This window comes from Carassius auratus, chromosome 20, assembly GCF_003368295.1.
Source record: "Carassius auratus strain Wakin chromosome 20, ASM336829v1, whole genome shotgun sequence".
In the NCBI taxonomy this organism is placed as follows: domain Eukaryota; kingdom Metazoa; phylum Chordata; class Actinopteri; order Cypriniformes; family Cyprinidae; genus Carassius; species Carassius auratus.
Window position 1 is genome coordinate 20,528,657 of NC_039262.1, and position 26,327 is coordinate 20,554,983.

Genomic DNA, 26,327 nt, shown 5'->3' on the forward strand with positions numbered 1-26,327 from the left:
TCAAATCGAGCATCAGAATGGGGAAGAAAGGGGATTGAAGTGACTTTGAACGAGAAATGGTTGTTGGTGACAGATGGGCTAGTCTGAGTATTTCAAAAACTGCTGATCTACTGGGATTTTTACAATTTCACAACCATCTCTAGGGTCAGACAATGTCCTGAAAAAGAGAAAATATCCAGTAAGCGGCAGTTGTGTGGACATTTATGACTTGTTGATGTCAGAGGTCAGAGGAAAATGGACTGGTTAGAGATGATAGAAAGGCAACAATAACTAAAATAACCACTTGTTACAACCAAGGCATGCAGAATACAATCTCTGAATGCACAACACATCGAACTCTGAAGCAGATGGGCTACAGCAGCAGAAGACCACACCAGGTGCCGCTCCTGTCAGCTAAGAACAGGAAACGGAGGCTACAATTCGCACAGGGTTACCAAAATTGGACAATAGAAGATTGGAAAAAATGTTGCCTAGTCCGATTAGTATCGATTTCTGCTGCGACATTCAGATGGTAGGGTCAGAATTTGGCGTAAAGAACATGAAAGCATGGATCCATCATGCCTTGTCTCAACAGTTCAGGCTGGTGGTGGTGTTATGGTGTGGGGGATATTTTCTTGGCACACTTTGGGCCCATTAGTACCAGTTGAGGATTGTTTAAACGACTCAGCCTACCAGAGTATTGTTGCTTATCGTGTCCATCCCTTTACGACTATAGTGTACCCATCTTCTGTTGGCTACTTCCAGCAGGATAATGCACCGTGTCACAAAGCTCAAAACATGACAGTGAGTTCACTTACTCAAATGGCCTCCAGTCACCAGATCTCAATCCAATAGAGCAGCTTTGGGTTGTGGTGGAACGGGAGATTCGCATTAAGGACGTGCAGCCAAAAAATCTGCAGCAACTGCGTGATGCGATCATGTCAATATGGACCAAAATCTCAGAGGAATGTTTCCAAAACCTTGCTGAATCTATGCCATGAAATATTAAGGCAGTTCTGAAGTCAAAAGGGGGTCCAATTTGGTACTAGCAAGGCAGTTAATACCTTAATGATGGATTTGTTTGTACTCCACTGAAGTTTTGATGAAAAAACTAATTCATCTACATATTGGGTGGCCTTGTCCTGCTCAGTTTTGCTCCAACATATTTGATTACTTTGGTTCATGGAGCTAACTCAGCAGGACAGCGGCCCTCCAAGAGCAGGTTTGGACACCCCTGCTTCAAAGCTACAAAAGTCATTGAGTGATTCTTCTCTTTTTCTGTAGTTGTTTGATGAGCATTATTTACACAGACAGCTGAAGGTTTATTAAGCTGCCATCACTTCTAATACATCCAATTTTTCCCGACTGCTGACGCTAAACTAAGACAAAATGTTTACATGAATACTGTGTATGAATGATTGTGTGTGTATTTGAGTCCAGTCTAGACAAAAAAATGTGCCAATGGCATGTTGCTTAACCACAGGCTGCTGTCTCTGTTATTTGTTTACAGTTGTCTTTAAATAAGAAAGAGTGAACAAATGGTTCACACACACAAACTTCTTTTAGATTCAATATTAATTTTTAATGTTGAAAATGCCCCACAGCAATCTTCCAATGCTGTCATCTTCACCATCTTCTCTGAACATCAGTAGCAACAGCCGCCCAGCTCTGTACAAACACTGTGATCATCCTGAATATAGAACACAGTGAACCTATCAGAATTCATTTTATCTTTAGATCAATAAAATTATAACTCAGTATCATTCAAAGTCTTGTTCTGTATATACAATGTGGGAGATACAATGGGGGGGGGGTCTATTAATAGTCTTTTGGATTCGTCCTAGTCACTTTGGATTCGTCCTAGTCACCGCTTCCGGAGTCTAATTCCTCCAAAGATCTCATTCCAAGTTCCACATCTGTAACTCTGAAAATTTGATCCATCTTCCAGCAAACGGACTTGGATGGCAAAAGAAAAAAAGACAAACAGTAAAAAGGTCAAGTGTAGTCCACCTACATGTTGTCAAGGCCTCCTCACCCCATCCATAGAGCAAGAAGAAACAGTATGGAGATTCTTCTTGGCCTCTGTGGTCTGACCCGGATGAATCCAGTGAAAAACAAACTCCACCAGATCGGCTTATAAGGCTTCTTGTGGCCTCCGCTTCTGTGGCTTCACAACAGGAAGGCAAAAGCAGCCTGTGCATTAAGAGTCAAACACATCTTCACTTCCCTTGTTTCTCCAGTGTGTTTAAGGATGAGGCAGGTTCATGCGGTCCTCGATCAGCGTGTTGTCAGCGCCCTGCGTCTCCATGCACTGCCGCACCGTGGCCAGCACTCCGTTGAGACGGCGGTCGAGCGCTGCGAGATGCAGCTCTGTTAGCACTGGAAACGCGGGATCGTGGGCCATGGCCTGTCGCATCGCTGAACTCAACATTCCACCTTTTAGCAGGTTTAGCCTGTTCCAGGTGGAAACACGGACCCTTTAGGATACAATGAGAAAGAGACAGAAATAACGCATCAAATTGTGTCTGGCTCATTTCAAAAACGAAATAACAGGAAGCAAACGAAACCACAGATATTCAATGCACACTTGCATAACGCTGAGCTCCGCTCAACTTTGTCACGTCATTTAATGGACACGGTTTCTCATGACACCTCAAAACGCCACCTCTGATTAAACATGAATGACTTGCGATTGATTTATTGCGTGAAATCACTGTCGGTGTGAGCGGCCTTGAATTCCAACAGTCAGACAGGAAGTCTTAAATGCACATGTACAGTTAAAGCTAAATACTGTAAGGCTTTTCCTCTGTTAGTCAATCAATATCTCATTAAGGAAGTAATGAGTATGTGGAGAACTAAGGCATTCTGGGAGCTAAAACTACTGAAACATTTCCCAGACATTTGTACTTTTGTAAATTAAAGGTCTCATAATTAGTACTTCAACAGGTGAAAAAATATGGAAAAAAATATTTTTCCATGATAGTGGAAAAATTGCCTTTTTCTTTAAACTAAGAGTTTCTTAAGAGTAATCAACTGAATTGATCAATTGAATGCATCCTTGCTAAATAAAAACATTCTCTGATCCCATTTCTGACCTCAGTTTGTTTATTACAAACTCAATATTTATTATAATATAAATGTAGTACTGGTTGCTTGATCCTTTTTTCAAGGTAAATGTCGTTCAAAATGCAAGTAGCTCGGAAACCATGTATTTAGGAATTGAAAACATATTGGAGGAAAGACTACACTACAGCACACCACCGATGGTGTCTTTAATTAAAATTTTACCCTCAAATTTAAAACCTTGACTCACACTCATCCAGACAAAACCACTCAAAAGCTTGGCGTATAACTGAAGGTCAACAGCATGTCAGTGGTCAGAGTATTTGTTTTAAAATAACAGAATAGGTAGCATTCGTCACCACAGCCAGAAGATGAAGTAAGCCTGAAGTTGGTGACTGCCAGAAGTGAGCCATTTTTAGGAAACCAAAGTGGGTTGTAAGAGGAAGTCCAAGTTTACTCAGTGCTTGTGTGTGTACTCACATGCAACACTGATAAAGAGGGGCGAGAATACTCCTCTCGTCCAGACCTGGGTTCCCAAAACTGCAAGAGAAACAACAAAATTTCAAATCCTTTTACACGTGTCAAAACATCCAACAAACAAAACTCTCTCTTTATCTAAAACTGCTTCCTAAATGTTTTCTGGTAGAAGCCCAGTTATATATTACTTGTGTGTATCATCTTGTAGGTGATTAGATCTCTAGATTTCTTTCTTTCTACCTCTTGGCGTTGTCCAGAAGGATGAGCATACTGGCTCCTCCATCGTCTTGGAAACTCTCATAGTGATGGCGATCTGCATTACCGATGAGGTAATCAAAGATGGCTGTGTCGATAACATCCAGGAGCCGTGGCCCAGCATCGTAAGGAGGCATTTTCTTCACGGCCTCGCAATAGCTCTCATCATATTCCCACCTGACAAACACACAGAATAACTGATCAACACGATCAATAAAAACAGACATCCTGTTGAAGGATGACTCCATCGGTTCTGGACTAGGGTATGTTTCTCGTCAGAGTCTCTGAGAAATCTCATTAGCCCCCTTCATACAGTTATATCAGTAAATTGCAGTGAAATTACGGGGACGACTTGAACCGGTAAATAAAAATATGCGCTGCTAACATAGGCAAGGGCATTACGTCTTTCCACACAACGGTTTCAAATTACCAGTAAATTCTGTGACATCATTAAATGGAAATGACCTTCTAAATGGCTGCGACTCCTGGTGTTGTGTGTGTAACATGGTCAGTGTTTTTACTAATGTTTTAATTTTTGTGTCAAATGTGAACATGCAGCTTCTTTTGGCCCAGTGACATCGCATTACATGACTTTAAACACAGCTCGGAGTAAAATGTATTGGTAATGTTACATCTTCTCACACTGGTAAATTTGCCTTAACTAATTTACTGGTATTTTTAAATTGGGCCTGTTCAATCATGATCTTTTACTGGCAATTTACCAGGAATTTTCCTGTAAAGTCTTTATGTGTGAAAGGGGCTATTCTCACCATGTTCCAGGTGCCAGTTCACCTAGCAGCTGCTTGCAAACAAAAGGAGTCTAGTGTTGCATGTGTTTTATGCTGTAAAATGATTAAACGGTCATGAGAAATATGCAAAACCAATGCACTACAGGTGTCATTTTAAGTAGGTGTAAATTCTGTATTGCATTAGTTTTGAATATTTCTCATGAGGGAAGAAGACCGATAAAGCAGAAGATCTTCTCCTCCATAAATAGACCTGCTGTGACCAACAAAGGTTTTATCATTTTTTCATGTTCTGTTCAACAAAACGATGAAAAAAAAAAAAAAGAATCACCATTAGTAAAAATCTAAAGTTACAAAAACAAACTACACCACAGCTGCATGATCAACGTCACCATCACTAAACTTCCAACAACTCTTTTAACCTTTAATTCAAATCTACACATTGGAAAGTTTGAGTCTGCAAGCGTGCGAGTATAAACACAATGGGTTAAACAAGTGGACTAGTGGGTAGATAAGTTTAAAGATAAAATTAACCACTTATCAGCAATCACCTTTTTCAAAACCCCTAAAAGCCAACAAAAAATTACAAGTGGGGTATTCCTGATGTATTTTATGTCACAGAATAAAACGTAAAATATCTTAAGCTTGTGTTAACCACAGAACTTATTTTTAGGCTTTTAACCAAAAACCAACTAAAAACCCAATGACGATGGAACCATAAATGCTAAACACAAACCAAAATTTCCAGGTTTTAGGACTCACTCCTGCAGCACTTTGCAAGGATTTTCAGCGCAAGTACAAATTTTGTGCAAACTGCAACCGGAAAACAAGTGCATTTAATACCTGTATTTGCAGAACTGAAAGAGTTTCAGAGAACTTCAGACCAAAATAATACACCCGTTATTACATTTTGAACTGATTAGTAATAGCCAAACTAGTCTTATGTTTCATTAAATGGCTTCTAAAACCAAATGTTTCCAGTAAAGTGACACGAGATAGAGACTATAAGGTTAATGACATGTAAAAAGGTTTCATGCATTTCATACAGTTCTACAACATTGATTAGCCGTAAATGGAGGAAATGCCCTCAATACCTTTCAAGAACTCTTCAATCGCAGTCAAAAATGAACACTTGCCAAGCACCAAATGGGAGGAAAAAATGGACACCGGCTTCCAGTTTATTTGTTTGTTATATTTGGGATAATTTATTTCTGCAATAGAGCCAGACGAAGCAGAAGACTCCAAACCGGTGTTATGTGTTTTATAGATATTCTGGAGTATTGTTGTCAAAATCAATCCTATGCATATCGATACTGAAATATCTCAAATGGTTTCAATACTCATTTTTTTTTTTTTGCAGTATAAATAACACCAGCCGTGCATTCTCTCTCTCTTCTTATTGCGAGTTCAGGCTCACCGCAGCGTAATAAGTAGCATTTACACACCTGTTGTAAAAAATAATAATAAAAAAACACATTTTATAACATATTTTATTCCAAACTCATTTAATAACATCAGTCGAGTATTTAAAACAACTTCCTTTTGTGATCTGATTTGGCTTAGCATAGAATGAAACTAAATATTTTCAAGCATTCGTTACTGTAAAAGCCTACATGCTGTGTCACTTAGCACTGCATTATATTTAGACTTTATTTTTATGATTATAGGCGATATTTTTAATGAAAATACCTGAGATGTCTAGAATAACAAAGATAAAGTCATTTACTTATTGTCTTCATGTTTAACCAGTCAAAGTGGCAGCTTGATGCCTTTGTCCATATTAGGGATTTCCTGCAAAGAATGCTAACTATAACGCTAACAATATTAGCATCCATTTTTTGCCTTGTGTTTTGCACTATAAACGCTCAAGCTCTTTAAAGTTGGATGGATTTTGATTGACTCAATTACTGTTCATCAGCTAGGAAAATAAAAGTTCTGAAACTATAGTAATGTTACTTTTCTTCTGTCATTATCATTATAGCTGTGGTGTGGACTTCATTATTCTAATAGAATTGGGACGACTAATAAAATGATACAATTAGAGCTATCGTTGTTGGGGTAAAAAGGACTTCGGGGTTCACTCCTTTTGCTCCTTTCTTAATCCAAACTTGGGAGTAAAAAAAAAAAAAAAAAAATTTTTTTTACAATTTTTCCAGATAAAGGTAGTGCTTTATACAAACTTTATTTAAGAGTCCTGCCAGATGTGTAAAATTTGAAAATATTTCCAACTGCCTTGCCAGAATTAACAGCATTTCCCAGATTTCCCAGAATTGTTTACCTTAACATTAATGAAACTGGATATATAAACAAACATTGGATAAACTCCGTGTTTGTTTGTTTTTCTCAGGATAACTGTGGTTACTTCCAATGAATGGTTTTGGTAAGTTCAGCATTTAATAAGGTACAAGCCAAACAGGAGTCCTTTTGAGAGGAACTTTTTTTTTCCTTTTTTGTTTTTTTATTTTTTACATTTAACATAACTTATTATTTCACTTGTGCATTACTTTTATGTAAAAAGAAATAATCTGCGGCTCCAAATTATGAACACAAAAAGAAAAGCAGTGTTACTTTTGGTTTGTGTTTGTAGGCTTGGGAAAAAAATTACACCTCATTTCAGGAAACCTGTCTAATGTGGGAAAACCTGTAAGCAAAAACCCTACAGTCTTAATGCTAAATTTTATTTTAATCAGCAGTTTCTGTGCCACCCAGCGTGTGAAAAATCCACAGTTGTATTCTGAATGCTGGACCATCCCATCCTCAGCCAAGGCCAAGAGATAGTATTTCTTAGTGAAAGTCCCCACTGACCAACAGTCACTCTCACAACGAGCAGGCCAACCACAAACTATCAGGTTGAAACTGCGCTGAGCCACTGATGCCAAATAAAGCAACATGTACCTGTACACTCATTCAAGTCAAAGCATGAAAATAACTGGCGAAGGGAGAAAACCTGTGAGAGAGAGAGAAAGACAGTTACAATACCTGGCAAGTTTGCCCTCTCGGTATGTCCGTCCCCATGGGTGTCTGTGTTTCTGTAAGGGCCAGACGTCTGGGAGCCACAGGGTAACTGATCCCTCCATCACATCCCCCTCTGCACACGCAGGCTCAGTCTCACGGCAGTAATAACACTTCCCATAGAAACATGTATTATTTCCTACAAGAACAGAGACATTATCATCAATTACCATTATTAAAACCATGTCTGGAAGACTGTGCTTCATGAAAGGATTGTTTTGAAGAGACAAACAGTTGGTTATGAATCTTTTTATGGAATGGATTATGATGCAGATCAGGCTGATCTTAACTCAAAAAATGTTGCTTGGCTGATGCAACTGTCCAACAATACAGACGTATCAAATATGTTATACTACGAGGCCGTTGAATGCTTGAATCTGATTGGCTGACGTACGTTCTGAGGTGTGCAATTATTTTCAGGGAAATGCATGGCTAACATAGTTGCAGGCAGCTCTCTTGACCACATAACAGTTTCATATCACTTCACATACTGTAGTTAGGTGTAATAACGGAAATTAGCATACAGTCCCTATACAGCACACAGGAATTACTGCAATAACACGTGCTCGCACATGCACACTACACAAAGGTGTGATTGGTTGTTTTACAAGCTGTCAAGTGAGCTGTTTTGAGCTAGAAAAATCTCCAAAGTGGACCAGACTTTATGCAGGGAATCATAAGTCTGGATGTGTGAGACATTCTTCATATTTTATTTTTATTTTTTAATGCCTAGCCACATATACTTCAGTATTTAATACAGACTCAATATTTAAACACATGACTGTGGCTCAGAGAAAAGTACTTTGACTTGAATATGATAATGATAAATTAATGCAAAGCGAAGCATTTCAGTTTCTACTATGGCCTCAAAAGTGGTATTTATCAAACTGCATTGGTATCTTGTGTACTACTGAAATATCATGGCACCAGCAGATATGGACTGCAGAACAATTTTCCAAACAAGAAACGTCTTTTTTGTATCAGAAATGTAAGTAGTGGTTTCAGATTAGGGAGGGAAAATGAGAGAATGTGATAGAAAAGGAATAGAGAGGGATCATCTCAACAGACAGAACGCATAATAGAAGACTGTCAGGGTGAAACTGACCGTGCATCAGGAAAGTGCTCAATAGTTGATCTGTAGCTACTGGCTTAATCTCAGTACGCAGATTCATAATCCTCCCCACCACCAGGGGTGCTCTTCTAAAACCTAGGATCCTGCAGGAAGAGATTGAGAAGCTCATGACATCAATATACACCTGGTTATCAACACAGCTATGAGTGTTTAGATTAATATTACATCATCATATGCAGTGTGTGTGCGATATAGAAATTCCATAGGTGGACTGTAGACCCGAGCAAAGACTATGTTGGCTCAATTCATGGCTAAAAGCCAAAACATTTAGATGGCCCCCAGTATAGGCCCAGTATAGGCCCCTGGCGGCAGTATAGGCCATAAAACACCACCCTGTACATGTAAACGAATGTAAACAAATAAATTACACGTTCTCCCTCAAAGACACCTTTCTGTTACTATTGGTTCAATTCATGCTAATTTGTGTTCAAGCTCTGTAGGATAAATTCTGTGATTAAAATAACAGACACAATGTGCAGGAGTAATTCTGTTTACCTGATATAGTACATTTAATACAGATGTGGTTCGAGTCGCAGTTTATATGTCAAGTAGGGATATGCCGGCATAAAATTTTCCTGTAGCGATTAATTGCTCATCGTTTTATCACGGTATACGGTATTGAAATTTAGATATTAGTGGTCATAATACAGTTTATAGATAAAGTTATACTATAAAGACCCATAGGTATCACTTTACAATAAGACCTCAATAGTTAACCATTAACATTCACAACGAGCAATAGCTACATTTGCTACAGAAGTTATCAATCCTTGATTAAAAAATACAATTCTTAGTTCATGTTAACTCATTAAATAATACAGTTTCAACTTTAGATTTTAACAACATGTTATTAAATATTGGAATACCTGAGATTAATGAATGTTCAGAGGAATTTTTCATTGGCAGTTCGTTAACTAATGAACTATCTAATTTTAAATAATCAAAACACTTTCAAAAAATATCTAGGGCATGTTGTAGAACAGATTAAAATGAAAAAAAAGTGTGAAAATAAATAGCGTATTAAGTCTAAATACTTAGATATTTGGCACTGTGATTAACATCATAGCGAATACACAAATCTGAATGGCTATTTAAAATTAGGTATATATGTTTTAGAAAGTATCGCAGCTGCTTTATTTATGGGGTTTCCAGGGTAAGGGCTGCATTTTCTGCAGTTTAGCGCCATCTGCTGTCAGAGAGTGAATGTGCTTTCATTCAGCGTGTCTCTCACGTGTTCCCCATGTGCTTCTCATGCGCGCTTGTTTACATCAGAGCACACACGTGTCTTTCAAGCAGCATACAGCTTTGTTGTACATTTTGACCAGTTGATGGGAAAAGTATTCTTAAAATTCATTCCAAATTCTGAATAATTTGTAATATATAATAATTCATGGTATTTAAAAGTGCCCATAATAACAATATCATGCATATTCATTACCGTGATATATCGCACTACCGAATACCGGCACATGTCTAATGTCAAGTGGGTCAAATAACGGATCGGGTGATCTGTTGTGTATTGAGCAGGTGTGAGTTTACCAAACAGGATCCGTGTAGGACTCTGCACTGCATGGTTTAGTGTTTCAAAGACATAATGAATCATACATTGATCAATATTCGAGCAGGGGTTTTTGAACTTGTCTGGGACCACCAGTGGGCAGCGAGAGTTCATCAACAAATTCAGGGGAAAAAAATTACAGAAAGATCTGCATTAATTATATAAGAAAAAAAAAAACTAAACAGTAATAATCATTATTCCAATTTAAAATAACTTCTCAATTGTTTATATATGTGTGTTGAATAATGTGTTCCTAAGATTGCAAAGCTGAATTGCTGCTGTAAGACCCAAGGTTTTATTTTTTATTATTATTTTACATTTCTAAAGTGATTCTGGACAGGCTTAGCACCGTAACCAACTTCAGGCATGTCCGCTATGTCCATGCATGCAGACGTCAATCTAAGGCCTCAAGGAATTGTTCAAGCAGAAGCAGTTCTTTACTCTCGTGTTGTTTTAAACCTGCATTATTCTTGTGGAACATCACAGGGCTTCCATTTCAAATCTGTTTCTCACATCTGGAATATGGGGCACCAATTCACAAAGACTACTTTTATGATACTCAAATAGTGTGTTTCTTCAAATTTTTCTTCAAATACACTGTGTTTGGTTTTGGAGCAACATGAGAGTGAGTTCACAGTAGCTCATGGAAATAAGAAAAACCGCTAAAAGATGTTTTAGTGAAAAGCAAAATATTGGTAATATGTTAACAATCCAAATCAAAGTTGACAGCAGGAACATAGAAAACTAAAAGGCTCTTGGCCCTCAGCATCTAACACCATGCTTGTGAACTCTCAATACGTTCAGACTGAATAGGACAGCAAACAGTCATTCTAGTTTTGGCCAGTCATATTGCTTTCAAATGTAATTATTCAAATTTGATTATCAGATTATTTTTTTTTAATGCTGACTTGATTTAATGAGGTGCAAAACAGCAGTAAATCACAAGCACAATTCTGAAAGGGCAGCTTTTGTTTTGAATATGTACATGCAAAGATGCCACTGAGGGCTTCTTGGAATGTCCCATGGGTTCATTCTTATCTAAACATCTTTGCTATGTCTTCATTAACGACTACTATGAAAATACATATATATAATATGCACATACACATATATATAGACACACACGCACGCACACACACAGCGGCATGCAAAAGTTTGGGAACCCCTTGTTGAATCTGTGAAAATGTGAATAATTTCAACAAATTAAGAGAGATCAGACAAGTTGCAAGTTATTTGTTTATTTAGTACTGTCCTAAATAAGATACTGTAAGAGATAAAAGATGTCCACAAGACAAAAAATTGCAGAAATTATTAAAATAACTCCATTGAAAGGTTTGTGAACCAGGGGCGTCGCTAGGCCCTTTTAGGGGGGGCTTTTCTGTAATTTGTCCACAAATTCGTGGTCATATTGTCCCCTTTAAATCTTTTAAAATGGAAGTTTGGGCTCCTCTCTTGTCTTTTTTTTTTTTGTCAAAATTATCACGGTTATCAGTATTATCACGGTTTTGTTCAAATGTGCTGTTTTCAGAAGATGTTCAAAAAGTTCAGACAAATCACTTCACCAACAAAGTAAGAAAGCAACAAATTAAATGACTTTTTGTTTGCCTAATCACTAAAACAATAACATTACCAATGATATTTGGATTTTAAACGACAACTTGACTGACAACAGTGGGAAACTGTTCCAGCTATTCCAGCATTTAAATAAAGAAAAGGGTCAAGTCCTAATTATAATTGATTAATAATTACTATATGTTTTTTCTCCTCCATAACTAATTCTAAATAACTTATCAGATTTTTTTCAAGCTTGTCTTTCATCAAACGGTCAAAATTTACAAAGAGGAAAACAAAATCCCATCCAATCATTTCTGAAGACAGTCAGAACCTTCAGAGGTACATTCATATAATTAATTAATTCATATATTCATTTGTATAATTACCTTGGCACTCTTTTAAAACCTCAGCTTTTCCACCGTGTTTTCACTCATAATGAAAGTACTCTACATGCTGTTACTGAAAACTGTGCTTTATGCTGGACAGTATTTATTTATCATCTAATACAAATTGAATAACAAATAAAATATTAAACGTTAATACTAACGGTGGGGAATTTTATCATGATTTGTCAAACCGGTAATCGTTACATCTCTATACTGATATATAAATAATGTAATGAAGTCTGCATCTGTTCAGTTCTTTGTCATAAATGCAGTTTAATGTGATGCAGGCATAATACAATCCACTCATTCATACGTTTGATCAGAGTAAATGACAGAGACAGAGAAACATTGTGGAGTTAGGATATTTCGTTCAAATAAATAATAATATCTGCTGGTGATCTGCTCTGATCTTTCTACCGAAAGTTAAAGACCTGAATTATTACACGTCTTCAGTCCTCATGGCCCGGTGCAGCTCAGATTATTTGGGTACTCTTATCTTTGGAGAGTAGGTTTGCTGAAACTCAAAGTCGGGGGCTGATTTTCTGTATTGCCTTTAAGATGTTTTGGTTAAGTGCTCACTTCTGAGTTTGTGCAAGATAAACACTTTTAAGGACTGCCCACTGAAAGCCTATAGAATACAATGTATCTATCTTAGTTTGACTTTTGAGGAATGCAGCACACTCTCAATAAAGAACTGCTCAAGATACCCAAGAGGCTTCTGAGTTTTCTAACAATGTGTGAAGAAAACAATTTAAAGCAAGGTAATGGTCACCCTAAAACACTGCCCACGGTTGGAGAAATGCACAATTGAGTTACTTGTTCTAATCGCGCAGACCTAACGTGTGCTAGTCTGTTTCTGTTTGCACATTACCTGTCCAAGTGGAAAGCAGCAATTTCTGCATTATGCCGATCGTACCCTGCGTACGGCTCTCCTTCAACCACGTAATCTCTAGTGTACCTAACAACGAGACAATGAAGAAGATAAAAACATGAGATAGGCAAACAGTAATTGACAGAAAATCAGAAGAGGACAGAAAGATTGAGTGTAAAAGCATCCATGTCCTAATGAATTCAGGTAAAAAAAAAAAAAAAGCATGCAAGCAATTGTACACCAATGTTAGTTTTTGTTTTAACCGGCTGTGGCATGATTTTTCTAGTCTCTTGGTTTCAATATGTGGTCTTCCATTGTGTGAACAGGCCTAAATGTTTAGACAGAATACTGAACTTCAGATATGTTTTGACTGGCTGTGATTGTGTGGTGTCACACAGTATTTTCACATTTAGTGTGGACACTGTATATGAGGAATGAGCTTAACCAGTCAATCCACTCCTAACATAAATGCACCCACACTGCTTCCTTGTTCCTTAAAGAGCAGGATGCAGTCAGCAAATATAAGATTATTTGAGTCTTCCAAAAAAACCGGACCCGATACCTTGACAGAATCCAACACACACAACGCCCACTTAATGCAAGAGCCGTTTTCAACACAGGCTGTCGTGGGTGCAGCTTATGTAAAATTCTATATATAACACCACATATAATAAAGTGACTATTACAGCACAAAGAAAACAGGAATACTGTGGCCAAGATGGGTTTGCTGCTCGGAAATCTGAAATAACATTTTTCAATACAGAATCAAGTTGTTATTGAGATTGAGAGTATTGCAAAATAAAAAAAAAAAACTTTGCTTACTGAATTAGATTGATGTTTTCACATCATTTTGAAACTACTAACCCTGCAGCTTTAAGAAAAAACTACCTAAAAGGCTATATTATACTTTAGTTCTTAATCTTGTTATTGCGAAGTGCAAACCTCAAGCATTAGACACTAGCATGTCATTCCACTCAAAAAGTCTGCTTTTGAACCTCCCCTTAGAACGGCACACAATATTCACAAAGTTCAGTGTGGATGTGAAGCCATCAGAGATGAGGTGTGGAGATGAAGGACACCAGGAGAGCTTCCTCACTTATCTAAAGTCTCTGTAGAGCCATGATAACACGAATAGCTGAACTCACCTCAAATAATGACTGATCAGCTTTGTGTCTTAAGTGCACACAAGCGGTTTTATTCCAGAAATATTCTGGTAACACTTTACAGTTAGGGGATGTTAACATCACTATTATTTCATGACACCTAATGCATTAAAGGGATAGTTCACTCAAAAAATGAAATGAAAATTACTCGCCCTCATGTCATTCCAAATCTAAGGCCTTTGTTCATCTTCAGAACACAACTATATTTTTGATAAAATACGAGATCTCTCTCACCCAGCATAGACAGCAACACGACGGAGACATTCAAGGTCCAGAAAGGTAGTAAGGACATCGTTAAAATAGTCCATGTGACATCAGTGGTTCATCCGGAAACAATAATAATGACTTTATTCAAAAATTCTTCACTTCCAAGTCTTCATGAGAGTACCTGGATGCATGTAGAACATGTTTGTGCTGTGCCTTGTTTACGAGCAGAGGAAAACACACGCATGCGTCCCGGTACTCTCCATAATGGCACCGGACGCTGATGTGGAAGAGAAGAATTACTAAATGAAGTTATTTTATATGCGCACAAAAATAATTCTTGTAACTTCATGAAATAATTGATGTCACATGGACTAATTTAATGAGGTCCTTACTACCTTTCTGGGGCTTGAAGTTGTCAGTTGTGTTGCTGTCTATGGAGGGGCTCTCAGATTTTAATTTAATTTAATTTAATGTTCTGAAGATGAACGAAGGGGTCAAAGGTTTGGAACGACATGAGGGTGAGTAATTAATGACATCCACAATCCACAATTTTCTTTTACAACATTTCTTGATAAAGGTTCATATTAAAATCATAAAAAATATATATATACTTGTTTATTTTAATTAATGTTTGTGTACATGAACTTATAATTTTATGTTAGGTAACGCAACTTGATATCTGTATACCCTATTTGTTTGGCAAGTTACACCACGGATGCATTCAATTGATCTGCAAAGATATTTAAAGTGTTACAAATGATTTCTATTTCAAGCATCGCAGTTTCCATAAAAATATTAATCAGCACAACTGCTTTCAACTTTGATAATAGAAGTGTTTCTTGAGCAGCAAATCAGAATGATTCTGAAGGATCATGTGACACTGAAGACCGGAGTAATGATGCTGATTTTTATTTTATTTTAAAATAAACTGAAATAGAAAACAGTTATTTTAAATTGCAATAATACTTCACAATGTTATTGTTTTAATGCTTTTTTGAATATTAGAAAAGCAGCGTAGAATATAACTAGTTTAATAAATGCTGTAAAAGCTCTTTTTTTAATTGTTAGTTCATGATACCAAATGCTTTTAACTAATGTTAACAAACTAAACCTCATTAACAATATCCTAAACCAGAAAAAATGAAAACATTAAGAACATTTGAGAAAAGCCTTCATACGTCAGTAAGTCCTTCAGCTCAATTAGTTATTACTAGTTTGTGTCACATTTTGAAAATAGCTTCCTCTTTGTATTATTGTTTGTTTGTCTATTGTTTTCTTATTACTATTATGCTCTTCTTTTTCTCCACACCTTCATGCACACTCAGGTTTCTAAAAGGCACTGTATTAATAAAAATGATTATTATTACATTTCTTGTTCATTCATTTGTTTTTCCATTTCAGTCACCGGCTTTTTCGTTCTCTAACTCACTCACTCACTCTTCCCCTCACTCTACCTCTTTCTTAATCACTCACTCCTTTTATTTTAACCTCATTCACATTCTCATTACTTTCTCTCTCTTTCGTTTTCCATCTTAATCATCTGTCTCTTTACCTCTTAGGTTTGAATACCACTTTCTGTCCTCCGTCGAGCACTAGGAGGGCTTTAAGCTGGGTGCCTTTATAGCCCACGTCAGCCCTCTCCACACGAGCGGTGGAAAGGGCGTTCAGCACAGCGGCTAGCTCGGGCGTTTCGTCCGGGTACACCTCCCGCGGTCCCACCCACTGGGCGGCCACTTCCCAGGGCGACTGCAGGGTGTGCGTGAGGCGAGCGCCCTTGACCAGGGCCAGGCTGCTCTCCATCTTGCGGAAGGCCCGCAGGTCGCGGCGGCTGGCGGCCGATCCCTCCCCTCCATCCAGGAGGAAGACCTTGGCCAGGCCGAGGAGAAAGAGCACAGCACACAGCACCACCACACGCTGCTTCAGCTTCATCACCTTCCACAGCCGGACGCCCACCGGCGGCCCACCACGCCTGAGTCTGCCCGGAGACACGCACCTATGCCTGGGGCATGGCACTGCCCGCTGTCTGACCAACACCAGCACCGGTCAGGTAGGACAGGAGCGGGTCGAACCACCACACCGGACGACACTTCCTGTGAGAAGAGAGAGTGGCTGTCATTTTAAAGGAATCGATTCAAATTAGTTGGACATTTTCTTAGTCTCAGTACATGCAACATTTATAAGAATTTGTTTCTTCATCAAAACTGATTTGGAGAAATCAGTCTTTTATATTACTTGTTCACCAATGGATCCTCTGCAGTGAATGGGTGCCGTCAGAATGAGACACCAAACAGCTGATAAAAACATCACAATAATCCACACCACTCCAGTCCAGCAACTGATGTCTCGTTAAAAAAAAACTCTGTTTTAGTAAGAAATAAAACCATTAATATATACTTTTAACTGTTGCTTCGGGCTAAAATGCTTAAATAAATGCTTCCTGTGTCCATTATATCGCTTTCTCCAGTATAAAAAAGACACCTTGTCTGAGAAACATGCGTAGTTCAAACCCATTTATAAGTAAAAACAGTCAAAAACGCCTATGGATGTTGTTGAGAGTGAACAATAGAGGATGAACTGTTTTACTGAAGGAAGTGTAATTACAGATTACAGACTCATATCTGGTCAAGAAGCGATTCTTTATAGTTAAAACGTTTAAATGATAGATTTGTTTCTAACATACATGAAACTTTTCAATTCACAGGACATTAACTAGTAAACTGGAGTCATGTGGATTATTGTGATGTTTTTATCAGCTGTTTGGACTCTCATTCTGACGGCACCCATTCAAGATCCACTGGTGAACAAAGTGACGTAATGCTAAATTTCAGTGAGGAAACTAACTCATCTATATCTTGGATAGGCTGAGAGTAAATTTTGGGGTGAACTATTGCTTTAAAGCACATTTTTGACTCAGAACAGATCTACCATTTATATTGTTCTGTATGACTGCCGTGAGTCAAGACGGACAGACATGATGCAGACAAACACAGAATTAAATCAGGACACTTCAAATAAGAGCACTCACTGATGCACGAGAGCTTCCTCAGTTATATAAGACGCTCCTGGATGTGTCTGTGTTCGTCTCGCACACACGCCAACTCAAATCCTCCTGATATATGATTAAGAGTCCAGCCTGGTGTGGTGTGGAGGACGGGCGGACACCTGTCTGCTCAGGTGTGTCTGGTCTGTTACTGACTGGGCCAGTCTGGTTACTGTGACACAATCTTGAGCTCCCTGAAGTAGAAAAAAGACAATAAGCATGCAAAGCTTCTGGCACATGAATCATTCCGGGTGGGTGAAAGCATTCTAGATCAGATTGTTTTATTCAAAAACACATTTAAAATTTCATACAATGATTTAAATACACCTCTTCTGAGATAAGCATTTTTTTAACATCTGGATTCAAATTTCCTTTTGATATATATATTTTTTTTTTTTGTGGGGGAAATAATTCATAAACATCAAGGAGATAAAGCTGTCCTGATATCATAATAAAGAAAACACATGAAAAGAACGAGATTCTTAAAAAGAAAAACTGTATTAAATAGGCATAGGCAAATAAATATGTATAATCTTTTAATAAAACATTTCGACAGCTTTATTAATATTTAGTTATGAACTAGACACATTTAAGATTTTTTTTTCTATTCTATAAATTAATTTGATCAAAAATACAGTAAAGAATAATATTAAACATTACTATTAATGTTATTTAAAATAACTTTTTCTATTTTAATATACTTTAAAATACAATTTATTCTTGTGATGGCAAAGCTGAATTTTGTGATGCTTTATATATATATATATATATATATATATATATATATATATATATATATATATATTTTTTTTTTTTTTTTTTCACAATTGAATGCATCCTTGCATTCAAATACTACTGTGATGAATTGTACTCTAAATGGCTCACATTCAAGGGCATCTTAGACTAACACTCTTATCTTATAACAACAAACAGAGGCCACAATTGCATTTCAGTATAAATCAAAGATTTATTCCAAGTCAAACATACACCCAAAGATAGAAAGCTTCAAAACGTTTAGCTCCACTGCACACAAAAGGAAAAACTCAATAAATGCCAGCCATCAATATGCAGAGCCTCGAACACATGCAACATTCCTGATGGATCACAGGATTTACACTACAGTGAAAGAGCAGCAGCAGAAGAAGAGTCTCGGCTCAAACTCAGCACTTCCTGATCTCAGCCTGGGGCTTCTCTGAGTCTGAGAGCGCTGCCACTCCAAAGACTTCTACTAAACACATACACGTTCACTACTGTGCTCTGCTCTCTTATATCTAGCATGTGGGATGAGCCCACTCCTTACAAAGGAATAAAGGAAGACTTTTTGGCAGACATCCACAAAATACACTGCTTTGATTATAGAACATTACATGCGTATTTTTGTTATGCTATATTGATCTGCATCAATAATCTCTGGTGCCTTTATGAAGAGAAAAAATAGAGTTGACAAGTGCTCATCATCCAGGGCTCAATAGAACGGATTATGTTACTAAATCTTACATTTGTTTATTATGTGCATGCACTTCTATGCATTGCAAGCTTATAAATGGGTTTAGTGGGACACAATGAATGTTGTTGTTGTGAATGCAGTTTATGTTAAATACGTCACCAAGGTCAAGTTATCGGTCATGTAGTTTCATTATAGCTGTATAATCTCCAGCTATTAATGCAGTTAGGCTTCTTGAATTGGTTTGATCAAGCGGTATTCCTAGAATGCTGTTATTTAGCCTAACTCAACACTTCACTGGACTTCTGAAGCAGAGCATGTGAGAAGAAAGATGAGATCTCAAATGTTGGTCTCTTTTGCTTGCCTAAGCTGAATTTATTTGATCAAATATACGGTAAAACAGTAATATTGTAAAATTATTACAATTTCAAACAACTTTTCTATTCTAATATATTTAACAATGCAATTTATTTCTGTGATGCAAAGCTGAATTTTCAGTAACATAACTCGATTCTTTAGTGTTACATGATCCTTCACATATCAAATCAGTGGTGTTGCTTATGTTTTTTATGGATTTTTTTTTATATAGATCCTTTCCGCAGAATGATGACGTGTCCCTACAGCTCCAAAACAATTATTATGATGATTTTTTTTTAAATAATGCACATTTACAATACTATATTTCGTATTATATTACCTTAATTAAATTGCAGTAAACAAGTTAACACTGCTGCATGCCTCAGTGTTTCTAATACAATGCCTGAAGGGAGTGACAACAAAACCCTTCTCTTTTCTAACAACTGTAATCAATCTGCCTCAGATTTTTCCTCTTTTATTAACTCATAGAGACACTATTTGAGTAAATGGACTTCAGAAATGATATCCGACTTTTATTACATTCACCAAACTATGCTGATTTCCGCTTCTGAGAACCCTGAAGGTCAATCCAGTGGTCCAGCTTCAGTCTAAAAGCACAGGAGCTGAGGAGCACAGAGCACACAAACTCTGGAAATATTCTGGAAATGTGTATTATCCATGCACGAAGCTCTGATTCACACAACAGCCTTAGATCTCTGCAGATATCGGGTCTTTAGTCGGGTGCTCGGTCTCTCCTCATCAGATCAGACACATGCAGGTGAGAGAGTGTACATTCATCATGAGACTGGGTGGACCGCCTGCAGCATATCCTGGCCACGCAGGCACTATTAATACACAATCAGCCATTCATATCAACTCCAGCTACACGCTAACACACATGTATCACACCTACTACACAAACAGGATCAAGTGATACATACAAAAAGAACAGCTTTTACATTTAAGACGTTCAGTAAGGTGCCGCTGGACTGACTAAACCGCTGCTGTCAAACGTTTAAACACACCTAATACTCACTTTTATTACATTTACTCAAACATAAGAAACCAGTTGACATAACGGCTAAAAATGAACAGTGAAAGTGTGTCAAATCGAGCTCTCACGCCATTCTGTGTATTTTATAAGCGAGAGCGCTAACGACGGTTAGCCCAGCTAGTTCACAATTCCCTCGTTTTCTTCATATTATGGCGATAAAATAACCACGGATATAACCCAACGACACAGTTAGGAGCTCACCGTAGGTGTACCTCTATATATGAGTGTCTGCAGTTGCTGTTAGTGAGTTGAAGTCGTAGTTTTTAGTCACAGCATATCCGCAAGGCTAAGAGGCTAACAGTGAAACCGTGACATCTAAAGGCATCGACTCACCCTTGCGCTACTAACGAAACATTTCGACAGAAAAACCCCAACGCGTTCGACATACGTTTATCGACAATATCCAGCCGCTTGTAGGTCAGCCTCCATTCATTACTGCTGCTGGCTGTGTTTGTGTCTGAGTCTCTGTGGCTCTTCCTGACTGACTGAACACACACACACACACACACACACACACACACACACACACACACACACACACACACACACACACACACACACACACACACACACACACACACACACGGACTGACACGCGAGCACAAACCATCCGCGTGTGTGGGGCATATAGGAGAATTAAACATAATGCCAATTACAAAACTATCGGCATCGTGAGACGTTTTTCCCCAGTAAAAATTCCGGTAGAGGTTTCAAATGTCACAAATTTCGAACAAACGCAGTAACATTTCTACACTATAATCCTAAACATATTTAACTCACACTGCACAGAATAGTTGGTATGGCATATATTTAATAGCCTATATTAAATCTTATATAATATTATATATTATAGTTACAGATTTTCTTCTCGTCTCTTAACGCTGGTGAACAGCAGGGGGAAGTATCACACCGTTACTCTCTGACCGATTTAACGTCCAGACTAATAACATCGATCTTAATCTGTACCAAGTTACTGAGAAAAAAAAGTTAACACTTCATTTTAAGGTTTCCTTGTCACACGTTACATGTACTTACTATAGTAATAAAAATAAATTATGCATAATTACATGCAAGTAGCCTAACACTAACCATATAGTAAGTACATCTACGTTACTCTGTACTTAGTAAAAATAATAATTACACTGAAACAAGGACACCTTAAAATAAAGTGTAACAGAAAAAAGAAGTGTAATTAAATTAGTTACTAGTTAAATGATTCAGTCGAAAAGCTTCGTTAGAAATCTAAAAAATAAAATAAAATGTACTTAAGTTACATTTCTTTAAAAAAGTAAATGAGATAAATACACTATTTGTTACATTTTAAACAGGGTAACTTTTCTAACCAATTCCATTTCCAAATTTAACCGACCAGTTTTGGTTTTCATTGACTTCTATTATATAAAGAAGAAAAAGAAAACAAACAAGACATATCTGATATTTTTAATTAGAATTTTTGGTTAAACCACTCCTTTAAAAGTATAATTTACCCCAAATATGACAATTTTATAATCATTTACAAAAACCTATTTAGTGAAGCCCTTTTTGTGTAAAATGTAGCTTTTTCACAACAAAACATTCTGTCCTCCGTTTGTATATTCCTTGAACAGTAGTTTGCTGTACAGTACACTGTAAATGCAGCTAAAAATAGCCACCGGAAGACAAAGGATCACACATTTAAAAGTGGAGCAGCATATCTAGATGCAGAGATTCAGAAGAATCACTTCTTTTACTTCAACAGTAGAGACTCCCGAGTTGTACCACTAGCTTAGGTGTGCAAGCACACGCAGAAGATGTTCAGAATGTATTGTATACAGTGTGCAACAATACATATTAGTAATCTGGTACATCATTGTCACATGACCTCAGTGTTACATGCTTAATTAGAAAAAGTAAAAAGTTTAACACTGATCAAAGAGATATTAAAACTCACGATGATTTCTTTTGTGGGCTGCCTTGTTTACATTCATATGCAATTGTGAACGAAGCCGCATCCTCAGCCAAAAGAAGACACGGGGACCACTGGATTAAAAAACATACAACCAAAAGTGTTTATTAGTTTAGTCCTGTCTGGAACCCAGGAGCACATCTCTCAGGTCAAAGGTCATAGTGCTACCCTGGGTCATGGGTCCCAGCCGGCGTGGGGTCAGTCGGGGAGGTTATAAGGTGAGTGGGAGCAGGTGACACAGGATGGCACAGAGTGAGACGCGCACACACACACACACACACACACACACACACACACGCGCACAATCAAATTCATTTCTTAAACAACTCAATACAAATCTGTATCATTCCGTTGCAATACACTATCACATATAACAATTGATGCGGTGAGATGATGAGAAGTCCATCTGTCAATATCATGTGTGTGTGTATCATATCATATGCATTGGACATATAAAGACACTGAAACTGAATAGTACAAAGTAAGTTGGAGATACAGAGAATCTCATTGAAAAGAATGAACATAAAATTAACTGTAAAGGAAAAAAGACAAACCAGCAACAACAAAAAATAACATTTATCATTACTGTAGTTAAGGGGGGGAAAAATCCATCATGAGCAATTTCATTCATCACTGCTATTTCATTATTGTTCAGAGAGAGAGAGAGAGAGAGAGAGAGAGAGAGAGAGAGAGAGAGAGAGATGTAGTGTGAAATAATAAACAACTGGAACAAAAACAAGGTCCAAAAATGCATTAGATAACAGAGGCAGCTTAATCACGTTTCCCACCGTTCTTCTGCCTTCATTTATGAACCATAGACCGTTTCTTGCTCGAACTATTCCATGACGTCAACCCCCATCCGAACCTTTTAGAGAAACAAACCTAGAAAATGCCACAGAACCAACATTATCATAATTTACTTTGGTCCAAGTTTCTGCTGGAAAAGACTGGAGACTTGACAAGAAGCATAACTCATTTCAGTAAAACGTCTGGCGTGATGTTCCCCCACGTTTATTAAGAAAGATTCCCATTTCAACAACTTTCTCATTTAATTCTTGGTGCCAAGTTCATGTGGTTGGTCGAGATCTCTGCCTGTGCTTTCACAACTGCTCCAAAACGACCATCCAGCCTCACGGGACTTTCACAGCTTGAACCAAAATAACATTCATGTTCATTTATCATATAAACACTTTGTCGACAGTGTTTTTCGGGTGTCTCATTTCGCTGATTGACTCCCATAGTTTTCCCCCCCCTCATCTTGTATGTGGCAGAGCTTCAAATAGCTTTTTTTTCTACAACCTAAAGTGCTAATACCTGATATTAAAGGCTAAGAACAATACAAACGCATGTAAACGAAAACTACCCCGGATCAGCTAACCTGTCAGACCCAGCATTTCTCAAACATCTCCATATCGCCTGTGCGGGACGCCACGTTTCCTATGAAATCCTCCCTTTTAGATTAAAGATACCTTACGAAAATATTGTTTTAAGAAGACCAGCAATGCAAGATGGCCAGTTTCCCATCCACGTCCCCGGCACCCAATCATCTCCACTCAAATCCCACACAAAAACACCCCAAAAGGAATGACGATAACTTGTTATTGAAGTCAGGTCGAGTATAAACCAGTTGCCAACTCCTCCATTACCATTTATTCATGTCAATTTAGTTCATTATTGTCAGTACAAAAAAAAAAACAACACCACAGCATCTCGACACTCTGGAAGAAGTTTCTTGCAATCATCATCCAAGCAAAGCTGGATCTTCCCATTAAAAAAAAAAAAGAAAAGACTTTGACATTCCACACGACTGGAAACAGTAGAGCTGAACCTGGACATGGATCTACAGAAATCGAAAGATAAAGGCAGACCCATCTAATTGAATGTCTTAAAAGACATTCTGATCCGTTACATCTCAGAACGCTAGTCGTTGTCGGCTAAGCTCAGAACTAACATCTCTTGTTCCCAACAGAATCTGATACAGCTGTTTTATTGAACGTTTATGGCTCAAGAGAAGAAAACATCACACTAATGCCAAGTCGAGGTGATGCTACTTTCAAAATGTAAATGTCAAGATTGTACATAACTTGTTAACGTAACAGACAATCAAAATAGTCTAGACAAGTGCAACTATCCCAGTAATACTGAAATAAAATAATGAAATAAAACCACATTAAAGCAAAAGACATAAAAATAGCAGTGATGCAAAGAAAACGCAAGCAGTGCCTTATCTCCTGCTCCGATTCTCACCATTCGCACAATACCATTGGAAAACCATTGATAGGGGGAAAAAAAAACCTAAATACAATGGGACTAAATACAAGTTTGAGGATGTAAACCAACTGACATCTGTGCCCACTAACATTCACAGCTTGAAAAGTGTGTTCATGAAGGTGCGTCCTCATAGACAACTCAAAGAGCTCAAACCAACGGATCTTTTACTCTTTGACTGAACCTGTGTAAACCGGCGTGTGCTTATTGCAGATGCTTAGAAGTTTTCAGAGTCTTACCCTAAAGGAGTGGCTTCAAACATCTTGTTGTTCCTGCTTAATGAGCTCTTCCCTTCTCAATCTTTTCTTTCTACACACCCTGGGTTTGAACATCTCGGGTGCCTTCAAGCAAACCAAACATGTTTGTGTGTGTGTTCGTGTTGATATGAGCTCAAAAGAAGGTTGGAGAATTCATAAAAGAGCACAGAAGCCGAATAGGAACGTTCAGAAGATAAAGAGTTTCTCTGCATCTGGAATTCGTCGAGTATCGGAGCCCTTTCTGCTTGCGTTTTAATAAATGAGGGACTTCCGTTTGCGGCAGCTGAACCTGTTTGTGGAAAATCTGGTGTCCTGCTTGCATGAGCCTAACTCAAGTGTGTGAAGACGCATTCAACATCTTGTGCAGAACTTTAGTGTGATTCGATTTACAACCATAAAACTCAAGCAACAGACAAGGTAAAGAAGGTGTAAACGAACGCCAGAGGTCCATGAAGAGTCCTTCAAGAAGAGCCCAGGAAGAATCCAATTGCTGGGAATCAGATGGAAGATGCAGGAAGTGTAAATAAAATGTTAAAGGAAGAAGGAATCAGGTCCTTTCAGGTCAAACCAGCGGAGGGGACACCATTGCTGTCACATCGCTCTCTCTCTCTCACTCTCACACACACACACACACACACACACACACACACACACACACACACTCTGCTTGTTAAGGCAGTGGTGCTCGAGGAGTTTGCTGTGGGGTTCAGGCTGGGTGATGGCAGTGGAAAAGCTCCAACGCACACAAAACACGAGTCATTTGCTCTTTTATTCGTCTCTGGCCTCTGGCCTTCATATTCCTCTGCTCTCCTGTCATCCAGGAGCCGCTCATGAGCTCTCCAGGTGTCTGATTCGCCCTGCTCGCACTCATTCGAAAGACATTAGATTTGCTGGGACCTGAAATGCAAAAAGAGAAAGTGACAATGAGAGAATCTGAAAGGGATATGTATGATTTCACAAGATCCTGTACTGTTTTCTAATAGGCTATTCTAGTCTAGCTGAGACGGTGAAGACTTTGGAGAAAGTTTGCAGATAATGGGGTCCTGTTATAAATAACTATCCCAGCAAAAGTCTTGAAACGTGCTCGAAATGTATTAGAATTAATAATGATATAATTAATGATAAGTGTTTGAGTGCTATCATGCACCAGCTAGTTTTGGCAAATGTATAAAATGTATACATATAATATTTCATAATAATAATTCCCGTAGTTCTTGCATGCAATGTAGTTAACATCTTTTTATAAAAGAGTAGCTTGACTGTAGTTGAACTATGAATAGCTCATTTCAAACTAGCTTCTCCAACACTGCACTTGAAGGAAGCGTCTAGTGAAAGTCGAGCACTAGAGGGCAGTGTGATTGCTCAGTTCAGTGGAGACCTGAACACCTGCTGAGGGAACATGATTCTGAAGGTCAGTCTGACCCATGTACTTGGAAACAAGAGGTTTCAAAACGCCATTAAGTGAAATGCTTTGGATTTAATAGATCCCACAGAAACAGTCTGTGATTTGCTGCTTCAAAGCAGAAGGTTAGAGCAAAATGTTCCCACATTTATTGAAC

General features: G+C 37.9%; 2 protein-coding genes across 7 annotated transcripts in view; both read right to left on the minus strand.

Annotated features, from left to right (window-relative positions):
• Positions 1-1,538: 1,538 nt before the first annotated feature.
• Positions 1,539-20,807, minus strand: fam20b (FAM20B glycosaminoglycan xylosylkinase). Of its 4 annotated transcripts, none has more exons than XM_026291410.1 (9): positions 20,687-20,807; positions 17,429-17,637; positions 15,956-16,493; positions 13,034-13,120; positions 8,638-8,747; positions 7,500-7,671; positions 3,760-3,951; positions 3,523-3,582; positions 1,539-2,456 (listed from the first exon to the last, which is right to left on the minus strand). In XM_026291410.1, exons 3-9 carry the CDS (start codon positions 16,330-16,332, stop codon positions 2,225-2,227), a joined length of 1,230 nt encoding a protein of 409 aa, XP_026147195.1. In that variant the 5' UTR covers positions 16,333-16,493; positions 17,429-17,637; positions 20,687-20,807; the 3' UTR covers positions 1,539-2,224. The 4 variants fall into 4 exon arrangements, with proteins under 4 accessions (XP_026147195.1, XP_026147194.1, XP_026147196.1 ...); XM_026291409.1 differs by having other exon boundaries at positions 20,632-20,806; XM_026291411.1 differs by lacking the exon at positions 20,687-20,807 and adding an exon at positions 20,511-20,639.
• A 1,515-nt stretch (positions 20,808-22,322) lies between these two features.
• LOC113121152 (ras-specific guanine nucleotide-releasing factor RalGPS2-like) overlaps positions 22,323-26,327 on the minus strand; it is a 112,767-nt gene continuing 108,762 nt past the window's right edge. For all 3 annotated transcript variants that reach the window (XM_026291415.1, XM_026291413.1, XM_026291416.1), the window contains one exon: positions 22,323-25,665. In XM_026291415.1, coding sequence (XP_026147200.1) covers positions 25,636-25,665 — 30 coding nt within the window. In that variant the 3' untranslated portion in view covers positions 22,323-25,635. The remainder of the gene's footprint in view (positions 25,666-26,327) is intronic.